The following is a 19,483-nucleotide window of genomic DNA, read 5'->3' on the forward strand; positions in this document are numbered from 1 at the left end:
AAGTTATTCATCAAACCAAAGTACCGTAGTCTTTCAAGGGAGCCAATGTCGATATCCCGTTTCAGCCCGAGGGTCGCTTTCTCTTTTGTTCGAAGTAACAGTGGAACAGAAGAACCCTTAAACAAAATCAATGTATTTTCTTCTCGAACAAATGTGTCTGAAGTGTATCATTGTTAAAATGCACTTTAAAAAAATTGCAGCAAATCATCACAAAACTGTGTTTCCATTGAGTCTCCAATTGTGCAAATTGGAATTATGAAAAATTTGGTTAATGGAATCTCTCCCATTTCGGGAAAAAACAAAAAAAAATTTGGTTGTATTGAAATTAGTGCATTATGCAAAACTACCACGCTTTTTTCGCGTCACACGAGTCATGTGACCATCAATCAGATATCACTACTGGCAGAAAAGACGAAGAAGACGACAGGAAGTGGGAGGAGGAGGATGCAGGCGCCATGTTTTTGACTACTTATCTCATGATCAAACTTATTCATGTGGGATTTTGAATTGTGTTTCTTGTTAGACTGAAACAACGCGAGTGCGCAGTTATGTTGGATGGCAAGAGAGGCAAAAACAATCACTAAACTGCTACACCTCAGATCAGATGTACGTAACAAAAGATGGATATGCGGAGAGAAAATCACTCTCATTTCTAAGTAAGGTAGAGAAGTTGTGTTGCTGTGGGCCTGTTTCTCTTCCAAAGGTAACACAACAATATCGGGCCAAATTTTCTTATTGGGGTTCTCCTGATTTTTATGTAAATGTTCTGAATTTGAATGTATAAGTTGTTAAGTCCACTTTTGTCCCTAATAGTTATGACCAGCAAGTACCTCCTGTGCTTTTTAGAGACTTGCTTCACCTGATTGGTTTCATCTGAGAGAAATAGAGACCACGTTTTACTTTAGTCTTTCTTTTTCTTGGAATCATATAGATTGACACGACCCAGATGCAAACAAACACGTTACAACCGCTGCACTCATTTATGACGGTATAAAATGACAACTAAGCGAGTCGCCGAGTCACCTGATATGCAAACACAAACAGTCTCGCAGTAGCACCCTCATTGTTGACACGTCACACACGTCTATTGTATGTGTGTTTGACTAATGCTGCCTCCGCCCTGCCTTGTTCGCTTATGGGTGGAGTTCTCGCGTAAGACGAAGCAAATTGACTCTATAGCAGGGGTGGCCAAGTCCAGTCCTCGAGAGCCACCATCCTGCAACTTTCAGATGCATCCCTGCTTCAACACACCTGAATCAAATGAATGGCTCGTTATCAGGCCTTTGTAGAGCTGATCCCGGTCTGTTGGAGTAAGGATACTTCTAAAACTTGCAGGATGGTGGCTCTCGAGGACTGGACTTGGCCACCCCTGCTCTATAGGATGAGCTGATATCAGCAGAGGGGACGAAACATTTCCTTCGTAGACGTGTAGTGCAACATGTTTTATTGGTGACGTTTAGAGAATGAGTAATGAATCGCCGGAGGAATCTCCAGTCGGATGGTCTGATCCCTGAAAAAGTTTCAAGTGCTCAGGAAAAAGTATTTGCCCCCTCATAGATTTCATTTATTTGTTTAGTTTTTTTTTCTTGCATTTCTAAGTTACAGAACTTAAATCAGACCAACATAACCCGAGTCAATAGGAAAAGTTTTCAAATGATTATTTCATTTATTAAGGAGAAAAAAAAATGTGTTTGCTTGCAACAATGTCTGGGGTTTTCCCCTGCGCAACGTTCACAAGGAGACAATGGATTACTGGATGACATGTAAATACATGACTAGCAATGAAAACCATGCCGTGTGTTTGAAATCTTCTTTGTATGTCATTTAAAAATCCCCTGCTAGTTCTCACTCCTGAGACGTTCCACGCTGTGCAAAATTTTTGCATAATTTTGATATGTTTTGTTTTCATGAAGGCCGACTTGTAGTATTTCAAAGAGGTTCTGTGTTCAGGATAAGTTACATAAGGCGCCTTAAAAAATAATTCATATGCTTTTTTTTCTTTCTTTTTACTTTTTCTCATGTTGCACAAATAAAATACATTATAACGTCTTGGAATTTTGTGATAGATTGACACAAAGTTGTGCATATTTGCTGAATGGAAACAAACTCTGATAATTCATTTAAATTGAATTTTTAAAAACATTTTTTTACTTTGTCACATGCCAGGAAGAGGACAGAACACAAATAGAGGAAGATGATCTGGTCAGATGAGACATCACGAGTCGCCCACAGCACACCATCCTTAAACACGGCGGTGGCAGCATCATGCTGTCGGGATGCTTGTCTTTAGCAGAGACATAAAAGTGTTGGTCAGAACCTGCAACACAAACTGTTTCTAAATGAAAAGCTCGAGAGATATGAACACTTTTGCTGGGTACTTCATGATCCCGTCCTCTTATCTCGGTGTACGAGCCGAACCACACACTCTCCCACTCTGTGCCTCCTGAAATTGCAGTGGAAAACCCACAGGGGACCTGCAGCTGTGATGCCCGGTGGCGAGGAATCAAGCCTTTCATGAGAAGCAGCTTCCTGCTGAGGACAGCGAACGCAGCACGGCGCAGCGGTGTGACGGAGCAGACGATCCTTCTCACAACCGCCCAACCCCACAGAGCGGCTCACGCTTTACTGGCTGCTCGCTGAACCGAACCACTTTGTTTCCACTGTCACATAAAAAATAAAAAAAAGTCAGAGTGTGGGGGGAAAAAGGGTTTTGTTTCACAATGCACATGTGCTCTGGAGAACATGTAAATAAATGTCTATGGTTAGGATGTATTTCACAGACAAATGAGCATTAATGCTTTTAAAAATGCAGGGCTTGCAGAAGAAAAAGATTTTATATTGCTCTTTTTTACCTTTTAAAGAGAGGCTGTACGCGCTTCATCCATCTGAAAAATGGATGAAGCGCGAGGTGCACCATTTAATATCTCTTAATATCTCTTACTCAGTATCAGTTTGACTTTTATGCAGTGTGGAAAAACAGCCAGTCAGCAAAACATGCGCACCTTTCTGCTTTTTTTGGCTTTACCAAAAAGCATGACTGGCTGCACTTCCGTCTCCTTAAATCTCATGCAGAAACCTCTAAGTCTCTTTACATGCGTTCACATTTTCCACACCGCCGGATAGTCTGGAAAGTAAACCCATACGGTCGCCGTTTCCGAGCTCTGCTTTGAATTACCCTTTATTTCCTGACTGCAAAATTCCCTGCAGCTGAAGGTTCTACAGGGCCTCTGCAGGAACCCAAAGTCCTCTGCCTCTCTCCCCACACCCCCAGTGTGGAACCTTATAGAGCTTCTGCATGATACTAATCAACCTTCTCCATCTCCTCCGGCCCTCAACCCATCTGCTGAAAAAGGGACTCTTGTGGTGGAACTCAGTAAAAGCCCCTACATTGTCCGAAAGAAGAAGCAAACTTCATGTGTACGCTCACTAATTAATCAGACAGGTGTACTTAGAACTTAATTTCTTTGTCAAAAAGTGCCAATTCTTTGGACTTTTTATTGAAATAAACATTACATAATCTTTGAACTAAGCTTCTGTTGAGCTGTATTTGCGATCGGTGACTCTTTTGGCATCTTTATGTAGTTTAAATGAACATTACTTAGTCCTGGAGGTGGAACCACGTGGCTAGACCTTTGAATAAGCTCAGTGTTTTGTCAGACTAAGAGTCAGCCCAGGTCTTTTTCCTAGTCCCTTAGCTACTGTGTTTCAGGAATTTGTTAGCTTTAGCCTCTTTACACTAACACGCTGTTCCCCCTACCCGATCAAATAAAGCCCTAACAGTAATATCAGCATGTTACAAAACCACAAGAGAGCTGTTTTTCCCTCATCAGCACCAGAAACTGGTTGTGTTACTCTATAACACAACATAATCTAGTTTCTCAAGCATGCTTCACTGTACTTGTTGCAGGGTGGGGGGAGGCACATAAACAGGTGCAACTTTGTCATTAAAGCATTTGATGCTGTTCATCATTCTTAAACCAAATTAAAAAAAAAAAAAAAAAAACACCATAAAGTGATTGTTTTCTGATGAGGACATACCGTACTTAACTGCAAGTACGACAAGAACGACACAAATCACACAGACACGACAAACCTTTGACAGGAACTATTTTAGTCTATAATTAGCTTTGAATTCAGCCAGTCAGGCTCAGTGTCGCTGCAGCCTGGGAAAGGTTGGAAGTGCGACACACTGCTGCTGCATGCAGGTCATTTGCCTGTGTGAGTGGAAGCCATTTTGTTGGTCGACTGACCCATTTGTTCTAGTCTTTATGTTGGTGAATCGGGAGGAGTTTCTCTTGGTACATTAGCTGGTGTGGCAGTTTGCTTGCGTCTGAGTTGTGGGTGTAACTCGGGTCTGTCAAACAACGAGATATTTCCATTGCGTATTTTCACGTTTTGCTCTTTAGGGTCAGTTCTGCCAATTTATGTGTCAAACTAGATTTGCAGCAGCGTTCTAATGTGCATCTATGTGCGTCCTGCAAAAAAAAATTACTGCTGTCCTTAATGTTTCTATAACAAATTAGAGGTTTTTACTACCATATTCGTGTGCAGGCAGATGCAGTCACATCCGCCTGCTGCTCCCTAGCAACACAATTCTTCAGCGCAATCCTAAGGAGGAGGCAACCCTCCCTTTTGCTGGACACTTTTGGACATTTTTCAACTTTTAATGTTTTAAGTCACCTCGATCGAAACACCAACAGCAACGGAGTGATACATCTGAGGACGTTTAGATGTAAAATGATGGTAAATGAACGCATTTCCTCCAAAAAACAAGACAATTTTAGGCTCCACTGCCCTCACTCAAATCAGTTTGTTAGATTGAGAGCTGCTTTTAGCTGTACTTTTTACAGATCCATTCAAGTTAAAACTACATTTAGATGTTAGATCTTTTTGGGCAAGAGCAAGCTGAAAATATTTTAGTGTAAATATTGTTGATATCTGTTGAAGACTGACTTTTGCATCACATATCTTGTATTTTGTTGAAGCTCTAGTGTTTCTCATGTTCTGTTTTATGAGCGTTGTATGTTCTGATGTTGCCCCCTGTGGTATTTTGTAGTTATGGTCCCTGCAGACAGAACACGATCTTCACAGATCACTGCTCTTGGCGGCCCGCTGTGACGTAAATCACTTTCAGCACCGCCACCATGCATCACGAACAAAGATCTCTGCAATTAATTATGCTTTTATTTTGTTGTCTCCCTGCAATAGCTTCTTGCCCCACGGCCGTCTGCTGTAAAAACGCATTGAATAAAACCAGGGATAGTGACCTTTTTTCCCATGATTCCTAACAAAGCTTTCCATTTGAGATGTGAGTCAGGCTCGTGCCGATCAGTCAAGGCCACCATCACCGAACTGAGTGTGTACCATACCGAGTTGGCCGTTCAGGTCAAACAAACAAAGGAGCACCTGGACACAAAAGCACCCTTCACCCCCCCCTCCCTTCCTCAGTGAGAGTGTGACAGGTACGTCAAGGCTGGCAGGAAGGCCGGGCAGAAGGACGGTCCATCTGTGTGAGGGACACTTTTCACTGTGCTGACGGGGAGTTCATTCTAGTCGTGTTTGTCGGTATTTCTCCTGACTCATGTGGGAACTGCCAATGGACCTTCAAACAACAGAGATGATGCACTTTGAAATGTCTGTTTAAAAAGCTAAAAGAACTGTTGCCGTGCGCAGACTTTTGCAAATTTTCACGCACGACAAACTAATGGCTTCTTTTAAATCAAACCTGTTCACATAATGTAAATAGATGTGCGTGAAGGCAATGTTTTCATATTTTGAGAGTACAGATGTGGTAGCTTGTTGTGTAGAGATTGTGTTTGGACCATGTTGGTACATTTATCTGCCTGATAATGTCTTGTATTATTTTGAGTGGCATTTTTCCTTTCTTTTTTTTTTGAACGTGAGTGTCTTTGGTGAAATCTTGGGAGTATGGATGTAATGAACTTACTCTATAATTGTTGTTGCATGTATGCTCTTGCATTGTACATTTGATGGTGTTTTAATTATGTGTTATATGTATTGGACAACATTCGGCTGTTATTTATTTTTTCTTTTAAAGAATGGTATCAGCTGCGTTGGGAGCTACAGGCAGAAATTAGCATTTAGAGATACAGCTCTCGATAAAAAAACTAAGAGCCCACTGCACTGAACCCCACTGAAAACCTCCTGGTTATTCCACCAAATATTGATTTCTGAACTCTTCCTGAGGTAAAACATTAATATTGTTGTTTCTAAATCAATATAAACTTTTCTTTGGATTATTTGAGGTCTGAGAGCGCTGCTCCTTTTTTGTTGTTATTTTGACCATTTCTCATTTTCTCCAAATAAATACTAAATTTTTGCTTTGAATTTCAGAGACATGTTGTCAGCAGTTCATAGAATAAAAGGACAATGTTCATATTACTCAAACATAGCCCTATAAAAAGTCAAATCAGAGAAACTGATCATTTTATGCGGCCTCTTGTTATTTTTCAGAGCTGTATAACCTGATACAGTGCATGATTCCTCTTGTGGTTAAGGTAGTGTTTGTTTGGGTTACTGCATTGTGAGAGATTAAAATTCGACAGTATCCAATGCATTGTGAGATGAAGGTGGTGCAAATGTTTGCCGTAGCAGGGAAATTGTTTTCCATTAGCCAACTAACTAACTGCTCTGATTAAGTAAAGTGACGTAATAAAGCAAGTTATTAACCTTTTAGTTGTGTAAACAAATGTATCAAAATATCAAACGTGTCTAGAATCTTTACAGTTTTTTGCCTGATTGGTAGATTGCGCTCAAGAAAAATCATCATGTCTGTATATGTATATATGTCTTTAGACATCGGAGATACATTGAGAAACAATCTGGAGATCAGATTCTGAAGACTAAATGGAGTTCCACAAAATACTGTGATTATAATGACGCTAGCCATGCTAAGCTACTGCTCTCTTACACACAACTGGATGCTCCCTCTGTAAATAAAAATTGCTCTGTGGTCAAAATGAATAAATAACAACTATTCACAGCAAACGAGTTACAGATATATAGCTATTCTTTATATTTGCTATGTAAAGCAGAAATCTGCCATCAAATGTAGACGATTGCATCTTCAACAGACGGTTCACTTTTGCAGCTTTCAGCTTGTGTTCAACACAACCAAGCAGCCTTGTACTTTATAACGCAGCCCGTTGGATGAGATTAGTTCAGGTTTCAGGGCTTCAGTTGTTTGGTATTCATTGACTGGTGTGAACAGTCCCTTCAGCTGAGACAATTAGAGGCAGGCCCCTGCACAGAGATAGAAAAACAGGTAAAAGGAGACGGAGGAAGAGAAAGCGTGAGTATCATGTGGCGTAATGGTCATGTGATCACATTTAAATTCAAACATACAGGAGGCCAAGCTGGGCAGTTTCTACAGTCCTTCCATGTTTAAATATCATCCACAGCCTTATTCAGATCACCTTCACTTAGAGCTTTAAGCCCACATGTTAGCTTTATTTAAACACACTTTATCATGTCGGAGTAGAAACAGCAGCAGTCTCTTTTAAACAAGGTCATAGGTCAAACAAGGTCATACTGTGGAAGAGGAGGTGGGTAGAGTACACACAAATTGTACTCAAGTATAAGTAATATGACATTAAGTTATCTTTAACCACCACCACCACCAAGACTATTATTTGTTCCGTTTGTAGTGATTTATTTATAAAAATAAATCACTCAATAATAACATTGAGAAATAAAATTACATGTTTATGAATACATACTATAAGATGGAAAAACAAAACTGGACGATTTCAATTATTTTGGGCCGAGTTAACGTCATGGGTCAGAGTTGAACAACATGCTTAAAAATGTGGGCAACTTTCTAAAGCACCAGGGTTGAATTCAGTTTCTCGACTGTCAACACTGTTACGATTTGCAAGGGGTGCAGTACACAAACTCGTTGCTTGTTATTGAATTAAAAACAGGCATTCTGAAGCTGCAGTGTTAAATCGAAATACACTAAAAAAGCAGTGAAACGATCAGATACCAGTCCAAAAAAGGAGATGATCCCTCTTTGGGTTCCTGCTGACTGGAGGAGCTTTTGGAGGGCAACGTAGAGCCCTCTTGACCCCATGACCCAGATGTCGTCATTTGTCTGTAGAAATCATCGAACATGAGCCACTGTGCTGGGAGCTGCAGAGCGGCATCGTGAAGGAAGGCCTCGTTTCACGTGAGTAGACCTGAACCACCGAGTAATTCTGATGAAAACGATCTCCAGAGCAGATGTGTAGTCAGTCAGATAAGAGGAATATGCTCATTCTGGGACATTTTGATGCATTCTGGGACATTCTGGTGGATTCTGGTCCCCTCACCTTTAAAAACAGAGAGTCCTAACTACACCAAGTCTACCAAGTACTTCATTAATCCCCATTATGACCTCAGCCGTCCTCCCGTTCTCATTGGCGTTTGTATGACAGCTCTCCGCAGCCCAGCCCACATAATCTGATGGCCTTTTTTCTGCTGTGCCATTCATCCTTAATCTTCCAGGGTAGCAGCTTTGCAGGGCTGCTTTAGTTAAGAGAAGGATTCCACTTCCCTCCTCCCGGCCCCCCCGCTGCCCCCGCACCTTGCGTCCTTCCTCTCTTTCCTGCCAACATTTCGCAGATATTATGATGAATGGAGCATTATCAGGGCACAGAGGTAAAACAGATTAAACTGACATCTAAAGCGAAAAAAAAAAAAGATCCTCCTCATTTGTGGCAGCTGTGTTGAGGCGATGAGCTCGGATAAGTCATGGGTCAGCTGACTAAACTAGGCGGTTATGCCACAGTCAGAGCCAGTTGGGGCTGCGATGATGATGATGATGATGATGATGATGGTGATGATGGACCCTGGGAAAGAAAGGCTCGAACTGTTTTTAATGACTTATTAAAAACTGCCTCTTAGATGTGCATAATGAAGCATCAGAACGATGTCATGACATGGATAGCATGAGGCTGTGTGTGTGGCCTGCAGGTTCTACTCGTTCGTGCACATTTCCGTCCTCCGAAACGCACCGGACAAAATCACACTTTGTTCAAATAAAGTCTGCGTAATAAACCTAGCTGCAGAATCCGCTCTACCCCATGGAGACCTGGGTGTTTTTCTACCATACTTAGATGTATCAATATTTAATATACACTTTAACAAAATTGGAAAGAAAAAAAAAAAAAAAAAGCAAATCAAGCAATACAAGCGAGGAAGTAAAACTAGCTCTTAAAAACTTTTTGTAAAACAAACCTACAGACAAATCTAATTTCTGTGGGTTGGAGTTTACAGGAAGACGGATGGAGCTAATTACAATGCAAATCTGTGAAGAAAATCTGTTGGAGGCAGTAAAAGAAAAGAGTGCAAGGACCACAACTCTACACGCACAGCTGGACCAGCACTTTGCCTTTGGCTTTGGAGACGGGACGTTTTCGTTCAGTCCCAGAGGGCGACCCAAGACGTTCTCTGTGTGATTTGGAGGAAAGTGAGAGTGACGTGCACTTTTTTGTTTTATGGTCCTTTGTACTTGAGTTTGAGAAATGACGTATTTACTAAAATACTTGATGTTTATCCAGAAATATCTATCTATCTATCTATCTATCTATCTATCTATCTATCTATCTATCTATCTATCTATCTATCTATCTATCTATCTATCTATCTATCTATCTATCTATCTAGAACCAATAGACATGAAAATTAATATTTACATCCAATCTGACGTTCTCCTATGCAGACCACATCTGGAACGGCCACATGTTTTTTGTGAATATGGGGCAGATATTATAGGCTTATACTTATTTCTGCTCCTTTTCATTCATGATTTTTTTCCCCTAGTTGTTACATGAATCATTCAAATTCATTATTGAGTGAATGAAATAAGAAATAAATGGCTGTGACACTACGTGAGCCGCCCTGTCACATTGAGAAGACCGAATCGATTACAATTAGCCGCTGGATTCAATCTGTTGCTACACGGCAGATCCCAACTGCTTCTCGTGTTGCATGTAAATGGGAGCTAATAATAATAATATCTTATGATTAAAAAAAAAAAACAAAAAAAAAAAACATTTTGTTTTCATACAAAAGCTGCCACAACACAGCAGCCTGATGGCAGACCGCGATAGCATGGAGGTGCTTCATTAACGAGAGCTCTCCATGACAGCGTATCCGCTCTGATTCAAATCTCCTCAAGATAAGCGCCGACACTCGTTACACACTCTGTGGGCTTCAGCTCGGTGTGGAGATCCTGTCGGGCCGCGTGTGTATTATCATATGTATGTCACTCACTGCGTTACATAACTGGTGCCGATTTTTAAAGAGACAGCGTTTTAACTTTGACGGTAACATGCAATTCATGGCATAATGCGCTGGCTGGCATGGAGAGGTGGTTTACAAGGCTGTGCTTTATCGTCGTTTGCTACGAGAGAGAAAGAGAGAGAGAGAGAGAGATTAGAAACAAGCGACTCTGCCTCAGATTTGCATTTTATTGCTGCGTGTCGACTGAGTGGGATATAGACAGAAGGATTAAGGGAGGCAGCAAAATGCTCACAAGTAGACTCTGACATATGCAGACTGATGTGGGGGGGTGGAAAGGAAATTTGGGGCCCGTGGCAGAGTGTCTGACTTTGTCGATCTGATTTGTGTGACGCCGCGTGATGGGGAGCTGGCAGAGGACCGGGCTCTGCTGCTCCTCCCCTACTGGAGGTCACGGCAGATGTTACTGGCACACGAACCAAGTCAGCAGCTCCAAACCTTCCTTTGCCCTTTATAGTTGTCCTTCCTAAAAGAAAAAAAACAAAAACAAAACAAAACCCTTAAACAAATGAGGGCTAAGAGAGACGTACCTCACGTGATAACCAAGCTAAATCAGACTTTTTCTGTGTTGTTTTAAGGCAGGAAGAGTCACCACAATGGTTTGTATTTGCCAAATGCTGCAATATTTAGAGAAGCAATATATCAGTATTAACTTATTATTGTGTCCAATATGAGAATTTTTAAATACGGCATGACTACTGTCTCTTTAGACAATGAGGGAATGTCCAGAAGATGTTGTTGCATCTTTGAAAAACTTCTGATAGATTAACAAACACATCTGGAGGCACATGTGGAACACATTGCTTTACCGCCTGGATGACTAATAAAGGTATTCTTCTTCTTCTCCTTCTTTTTTGTTTGACACAATTGGAAAGTAAAAAGCAAAGAAATCGGCCAAGATTTTAGGAAGAAAATTGTGAAACTCCACAAGTTCTGATTATCCTTGTGAACAGTTTCCATATGACTGAAGGTGCCGCTTTCATCCCTTCAATCACTTACAAGCAAGTGTGGACACGAAATTCCAGCCAAAAAATTTCAAAGTATTTTGGGAAACTTGTGGAAGGAAACCCAAAACGTTTGACCCAAGGCATACATTCTGAAGGCACAAAGTGGAAATCTATGCTATCTAACGCAACACCGTAAGAGTCACAGTGACACGGTGCGCTTCCGTGTTTGGTACACGGACTATCTGCCAGAGAATGTGGATGAGAGCATGCATATTCAACACATCCAGCAGCCGAGCCTCCTGACCTCCTGCTGCATGCTCACACAGATGGAGGGAGGAAAAAAGATCAAATGCGCACACCGCTAGTCTGGATTTTTAGGATGCTTCCTGGAAGAATGAGACAGAAAATAAAAAGGAAAGTTCCATTTTACCGCTTCTTCTACAAATACATGGGTTTGCAATCAACAATAACAGTCTCCACTCCAAAATGTTACTATTATTACAGTCAGAGGAAACACGTTGGTAACTGCAATAAAATACTTTAAACCTGAATCTACAAGACCAAAGCTGATGGATGTACACTGAATGCTGGTTGAAATCAGAGATGAGACGAGGATGTAAGACTTAGGATGAGTGACATTAAACATATTTCCAGAGCGCCAATGTTTAGGTTTCATCTGGATTACGATCAAAGCATTAATATAAAAGGTGAAAAACTTGAAAGTTTGTCATTCACGGGTGTCCTCACTACAATCTGACTGAGGTTGGGCCAGTTCATAAAGAGAAAAAAAAAAGTGTTACTCAAAATCTACAAAGCTGGTAGAGGCTCAGCAACAACAACAACAAAATGCTGCATAAGTCCATGCCACACTTTTCAAATTTTTACTTTTGAAAAGGTTTGAAAGCTGTTCCCTTGCTCTTCATGGTTACAGTCTGTGTTTTGTTAAAACCACAACAAAATGCATGTAGGTCTGTGACTGTACTGCAACACAATGTGGGGAAAAAAGCTTTTGCAAGACAGTGTAAATGATTGCTCTAAAGCAGTGAAGTAGTATTGCAACAAATAGACAAAATCTCTCAACTTAGCAAGAAGCCAGAACGTTTGAGCCCGGTGGTCTCATCAGGTCAGGATGTCCGTCTTCCATTCCCCTTCCCAGTTTGATGAGCAGGTTAGCATCTCCGCTTTCTTCCTTTATTTAACAGCTCACCTCAGCCTAATCTATTTTTCATGTTAAAGTCGGGAAAGCGATGTTCGGGCTGTGTTGTTTAATGTCGCTCGGTAAATGGATGTAGACCTCCATAATTCATGGCACATGTGTCTTCTGTTATGTTTTACGTTCCCATCTATCTACGGGAATGTTTATTGTTCGAACCTCGCCCGCAGTTAGAGTTTCGCTCCACGTCCTGCTGAACAAACACGAGCGGGACAGCTGTGTTTTCCACGATTGAGAAGCTGATAATGAATGGAGATGTAGTAAAGTTAATGTTTCCTGTCATCCAGGCCAATGGTTGCCCTCCCAGGAGTGCTTTGCTGTTATTTTTAGGCTGGGAAAAGCTCATCTGCTGTTCCCTAGGTGAGAGGCCCGGCCCATGTGATCCTTTCCTGTTTTCATCTCTTTTGTCTTTCTTTGTCTTAAGCTGTCTGACTGACTGTCCTCCTGCATCCTTTCATGGATTGTCCACCCCGATCACATTAGCTGTTCTTCATCGTAGTCCGGCTGATTTTCTAGCCCTTTCTTCAGACCACAGGGGTTCTTTTGTCAGATTATATTTCCCACGTGTTTCTAGATAGGTTTGCTTTTGTAAGTCTAACTTGCTTCTGACTCATGTAACCTTTATGTGATGTAAAGGACGAAAACAAACCAAACAAGAAGGAAGTTTCAGACACGACTGGCGACCAGCAGCGCCTGTTTAACCTGAAGTGCCAGAGTCCTCACAGGGAGGTCCACGTGTTTAATAACTGCTGAGCAGCTGAGTCAGATCACAAATGAAATCAAGACATAATCGCCACAGCCATATTTATGTAACTGCAAACACCTGACAGATCATTCCTAACATATAGGTTTACAATTATATATTTATTGATTTAATCTAAAAAAAAATTACAAAAAATTACAGCAAGGCTATACATCTGAACCAACTTAATTAAAGAAGCAAGCAGAAGCCTTTAATTTTGCAAAGCTATTTCAGTTCTTGGGTCTCATAGTTCTACGCATGCGCCAGACGGGAACCCTGTTGCCTTCAAGTGCTCTCTAAAAATCTCAGACTTACAAGATTCGAACTTAATTATGTAATCATGCTCAGGTGTCCAACTCCAGTCCTGGAGGGCCACTGCCCCGCAACTTTTAGACGTACCAATGCTGCACCACACCTGAATAGAATAATTAGGTCGTTAGCAAGGCTCTGGAGAACTGATTCACACAAGGAGGAGGTAATTAAGCCATTTCATTCCAGTGTTTTGTACCTGTGGCACATCTGAAAACTGCAGGATAGTGGCCCTTGAGGACTGGAATGGATTCACATTCCAGCTTGACATCATGAGTAAAGTTACCTCTGACTTTGTTAGTCACAACGGACTCAATGAGTTCAGGGATTTATCTGTTTGAAGCGAATGATGACAAATATTGAAATCTACCTGTTGGCTAAAACAACTGCTATTATGTTTGTGGACATTTTTTTTGATTGACATAGAGACACTGAAATGTACCAAATCAAAGAAAGCCTCAGTCTTTGTAATGTTTTTACTCTTCTCTATTAGTTTGCCATTATCCAAGCGCAATCTCTGATTCATCATCATGAGGACTATAACCTCTGATCGGGTTTATTAGGATGAATTTGCTTATTAAAAAAATACACCTGTGGATGCAACTGATTTGTCATTTATTCAAATTCAATGAAGTATTGATAAGAAACATATTCTATTCAGGTTAAGGATTTTACTGCACAAACGTCAGGGGTTATGATGGTTATCATCGATCAGAAATGTCAAATGATTACTACTACTACTACTACTACTACTACTAATAATAATCAATCAATCAATCAAATTTTATTTGTATAACACATTTCAGCAGCAGGGCATTTCAAGGTGCTTTACATAATTAAAGAAAAAATAAATAAAATAAAAAAGTAGATGTCATTATTATATCATTATTATTATTATTATTATTATTAATAATAATAATAATAATAATTGCACCAGTAATTATATTAATAAAATATGATGGGTGGGACAATATTAAATCAGCTCAAGTCCTTATTAGTAGTTTAATAAACAATAAAATTAATAGTAGTAGCGATTGGTATTATCATCAACATCTGTCTTTATTTGTACTATTTTATTTTTTCTCTTTTATGACCAGTTGTGGAATGTGATGTTTTTTTTTAACATGGTAAAATTATAATAATCATAATAATCAAACTATAATAATTTTAATTATACACACTACGCTGGACTCCAGTAGCAGTAGGGATTTTTTTTGGGGGGGGGGGGAATTCATGCCGAAAGGGAATTTAAAATTTCCCACCGCACTTAAACGTAGCTCGCTCGGCAAGGCTTCCCCATGACTGCGGAGTCCAGAGTGGGAGTGAGTCTGAGCTGAGCACACGGGAGGGACGCGCGCCGGAGAAGTTGGCAGTCTGACACGCACGAGAGAACTGCATTTGGTTTTAAGTTGATTCAGGAGAGGAAACACGTTAAAGCGTCCCCCCCCCCCCCGCCCCCTTCCTCTCCAAGGATTATAAAAAGAAAAGTGGGACCGAGGAAGATATAACATGACTTCAGCAAAGGAGCACTAAAGTGCGGGGATGTTTTGAAAAATGATGAGAGCGGCGTGAACACTTTAAGGAATAAGTTCAGAGTGGACCGGTATGGCTTGATTTGTGAGCCCGAAGGTAGCTGCGGGAGGCGCTGATGTTTCTGTGGAAGAGAAGGAAAGTTTGCTGCGCTTCTCTCGGATCTACTTTGTGAAATTCATCGCTTACTAGTCTCCTATCTGAGCGGCAGAGCCCGGGAGTTCGGGGGGGAACCGCTTCGGTTCGGTGTCGGCTCTGAACATACATCACCATGACCAACCCCGCGCTGAAGAAGAACCACTGGACCTCCAGGGTGAACGAGTGCTCCGTGGGGAAGGACACCCGCGGAGACCTGAACGTGTCTCTGCGCGGCGGCGCGGAGAACGGGGAGTTCGCCTACATTGGGCAAATTAACGAGAACCTGGTGTTTTACAGAGATGGAAAATTAAACGAGGGGGAGCTGCTGCTGGAGGTGGAGAACCTCTCCATTTCAGGATTACCTTTGTACGACGTGCAGACGCTGATAAAGAACTGCAAAAGTCCCGTGAAGTTGAAAACTGTGAGGCCAGGTAAGTCACTGAAGGTGGAGGGAATAAGTCCGCTTGCGGTCTTGCGCTTTTTAGGTTGCTTTGTATGCAGGAGGAGACCGTGTGGAGTAATTTGTTTCTAAATAGTCCTTAAGTTTGTCAAACATATGCTTTGAGCAGTGGCGCTCCTGAGAGTAGTGCGGGTAGGGGGGAACAGAATGGCTGTCCCTTAAAAATTGCTGGCCTTTACTGACCAGAAAGTTTTCTGTACATTCCACATTTTAAACGAAAAGAACAATGAATTTTATAAACTGCAGCATTAATCTATTTCAGAGACATTGGTCAGAATGTTTAGGCCTGTTTACATTTCCCCCCCCCCTTGAAATGTTATTTTTAAGAGCTGCAACAAAGTATAAAAACATCTTATATCAGCAGTTGGTGAGGCTAGCATGACTAAAACAAGCTTTGTAGTTCCTGGAGAATGTTGTAGCATTTTACCGTAACCCTGCGATTTCCAAAGTGACTTATCATTTCCAGATACATCACGTTTCACGACAGTCGGAGATTTAAAACTCAAATGGAGAAAACAGAGCAACTTTGCTGTTATGTTATTAGAGTATTTGTTGAAAGTCTTGCTCTGACTTTGAGCCTAAATGCACCACAGATGCAAAAGGAAATTGTACATGGCACAATTTCCTTTTAAATGGCACCTTACACTTCTTCTGACTTAATTTTACCTGACTGTTACTGAAAATGGATAAATTGGAGTCGTCTTCTTTCCGTACAAACTTCCACACTGAAGGGCGTTTTCGTCAGCTTGTCCTCTTTCTTTATAGTATGGCACTCTCACGCTTGTTGTTTCAGCTTTTCCTTTTGAAACGGTCGCTAAGCTTGAGCTAAAACAGTTTGCACTGAGAACAATGGTAACACCTTCACCTCCCCTTGCATGAATGTTTCCCCTGAACCCTGAGTGTATTCTCCTCAAGCAGACCTGAATGGCAACATTTCTCCAGCTCCAAAACAAAACATCATCAGGCTTCCCAACAGGGAAGGCGAACGTCAGGCTAGCGTCGAGGTCAGTCTGGCTAGTTCGTGGTCAGCCTCATTCAGCAGCAGTACAGCGAAAGTTTGACGCTGAGCCACTCTGACAGCCTCCCAACATGGCAACGCAGGCTGCTGAATATGATGCTCCGAGCCCGGCTGGCTCACACCGACTTCCGAAGAAAAAGAGCAACAGCTTTTCAAGGACAGTCGCACATATTTATAACCTGTGGACACCGGCAGGAGCGCCTGCTGGACCCGGTGGGATCGTCTCCTGTGACACAACTTTCTATAACTCTCGTTATGATGAGCAACGGATGGTGATGTTGTCTGGATAGGTTTTGTTGTTGTTGAAGCGGCACAGATGGTTTTAAAGTCCAGTTTACTGATGCCTCAGCCGCTTCTTCATTAATCTGACTGATTTACAGCAGCTCCAAGCTGCTGTGTGATACGGAGTGCTTGAGTTGAAGACTGAATAGGACGGATAATGTTTCCTCTTTTCTCACAAGTGATTTCCTAACCAGTAAATCATTCATTCCAGGTTTTATTTGATTTAAAGGTGTCAGATGATTTCAGTTTAGTCGGATGTGCTTTGTGTTTGCAGCAGCAGAACCAAGTCACTTATGTAAAACAAGAAAGAAAAAATGGACACAAACAATGGACTGGTGACAGCGAGACTACTGGAGGACGACCGTCAGTCATTCCTGTTCCATACAGGCTAATGCAGTCCAGAATGTGGGCCAGATCAGGGAAATCGCTTGAACGTATGTGGTGGCGTTGGATGTAAACTCGGAAGAGAAGAACAAAAATCTACCTATACTTCACGCCGAGTTGTCTGAAGCAAATCGTGAGAAATCATAGTTTCATTTAAGACTTGAAACCAGCCAATATAGCAAAGAGTGATAAAGGAAGTCTCAAAAGTTAAGATTTATGTCCGGGTAAATGTAGCTGATGTCGTAGGAAGTGATTTTTTTTTAAAATTATTTTATAAATTTTTTTTTTCAGTTTGTTTTGCATGAACAGTCATTTGCTGACTTATAAATATTGACTCAAATTTGTCCTTCCTGAAAAGTATGTATTGCTTGTCCTTCTCATTTTGAGGAGTTTGCTCTAAGAGAAATGACAGGCAAATTGGTAATGGGGGGGATTCCTGAAAACTTCCATCAAATTAGCAAATTATTCATTCATTCATCATTCATTCAAATAGCAAATTATTGCACTTATTTTTAATAAATGGAGTTCTGATAATTTGTATAGCAAAAAAAAAAATTTTTAATCCAAATTAAAGTTGAGTTTTTTTTTTTTTAGTTTAAGGTTATGTCACTGCAATAAAAACGTGCTGCATATCTTTACCTGGGATGCAGATCACTGCTTTCTACACGTCTTTAAAGATGGCTGATTTAATTGTCATATTTGTCTCTTAGCTCAGCCTTTCCAGCGAAAACCTGTCGTGACTCCAACTTTTCTTTCCCATTTGGCGTTCAGGCAGAAGGGAGTTTTGCTCCAACACAAATTCTTCGTCTATTTAATGTTTACTTACTCATGCTTTGAAGTGCAAGTTCCTTTTTTAAATAAAGGCCTTCAATCTCTGATGCTTTAGTTTGCATAGCGCGTTCACAGGACCAGTCGGAGTGAAAAATCTCCCAGATGTGACGGCGTCCCCGCCTCTCATTCTCCCTGAAGCTTGTGACAATAGGTGGAAACTCTGTCCCCAGATTGAGCCAATCAGAAGTCTCATCATGCTCCAGCCTTCCTCACCAATCCTTCTGTCCCCTCACACCCTCCTCCCAGAGACCCATCTGGGAATGTCGAGTGTCACAGCGCCACATGATGAGATTCCATTTCCAGTTTTTTAATAATTCACGCTGTCTGGGAATTTCCCTCCCTAATCAACCCTAATTGGAAAAACATGCTTGGCAGCCAGGACCATCTGTAAAATCTTGCGTGACCTAATTTTACACGGCGCTTGTGCCATTTTCCCACTTTAATCAAGTGAGACGTCTCTCGCGAAGCTGCAGAGAGACGTGCGCTTAGCGACGTTACGCCGGCGCTTCTTGACCTGTGACTGCGCAACCAGGCAAACTCCTGTGTGCAGTCAACACTCAAACACAGAAGCATTTGTAGTCCGAGTTGACTGAATTCCTCTGCAGAGATTACTGTGTTTGCTCTGGGTATCCATGAAGATGTGGGGAAGATGCATTGCTGCTGATGTGAATCCATAAAAAGGTAGTTTTTAGTTAGGAAATCCTATGAATGTAATGGTGTTTAAAAAAAAAAAAAAGAACTATCTTAGTCCTGATTTAATGTTATAATCTGTTATCCCTATACTCCTTTCACAGTCTGGCACACAGAAATCCAGCCCACTTTAATAATCAGGCAGTCAGTCGTATAAGTAGAGTAGAGCGAGGTGTAGCTAACTCCACCCTAACCCTACAACAGTGAGGTTTGAGATTAAGACCAGATCAGTTCCATGCTGCACAGATGGTTATGTTAATAATCTATGAAGGCTTTGGATGGACACTGAGGCTCACAATAGTTTCTGAAAATATTTATATCCTTTGAACTTTTGTCTTATTTTACACTCACAAACTTCAGTGTGCATTATTAGGACTTTATGTGAACTCAAATTAGTGCACAATTGTCCTTTTAATTTCGTTTATGCCTATAAATCTCAAAGTGGTTGGTTTGTTTGTATTCAGCAGTTATGTACTTGTAGTCCCAAGGGCCAGATACCATTCTTATTCTGCTCACCGCTGAACAGTGGCGTCCACAGACATTTTGGGGACAAGTGATCAGTTTATTAAAAGGGCACCTTGTGTGGCACATGGAAACATCAACCGACTTAGAAATGTGACATTTTTAAAAGGCAGAG

General features: G+C 41.2%; 1 protein-coding gene across 8 annotated transcripts in view; it reads left to right on the forward strand.

Moving 5' to 3' along the window:
• Positions 1–14,757: 14,757 nt before the first annotated feature.
• magi1b (membrane associated guanylate kinase, WW and PDZ domain containing 1b) overlaps positions 14,758–19,483 on the forward strand; it is a 143,414-nt gene continuing 138,688 nt past the window's right edge. For 2 of the 8 annotated variants that reach the window (XM_088005430.1, XM_088005432.1), the window contains exon 1: positions 14,782–15,612. In XM_088005430.1, the coding sequence (XP_087861556.1) occupies positions 15,315–15,612 (298 nt within the window). In that variant the 5' untranslated portion in view covers positions 14,782–15,314. Of the gene's footprint in view, positions 15,613–19,483 lie in introns of all 8 variants that reach the window. The other 6 variants (XM_088005437.1, XM_088005434.1, XM_088005431.1 and 3 more) reach the window with 6 other exon arrangements.

The sequence above is a fragment of the Poecilia mexicana genome, unplaced genomic scaffold (assembly GCF_051168715.1).
Source record: "Poecilia mexicana isolate PSO_F unplaced genomic scaffold, ASM5116871v1 scaffold_5, whole genome shotgun sequence".
NCBI classification, from domain to species: Eukaryota; Metazoa; Chordata; class Actinopteri; order Cyprinodontiformes; family Poeciliidae; genus Poecilia; species Poecilia mexicana.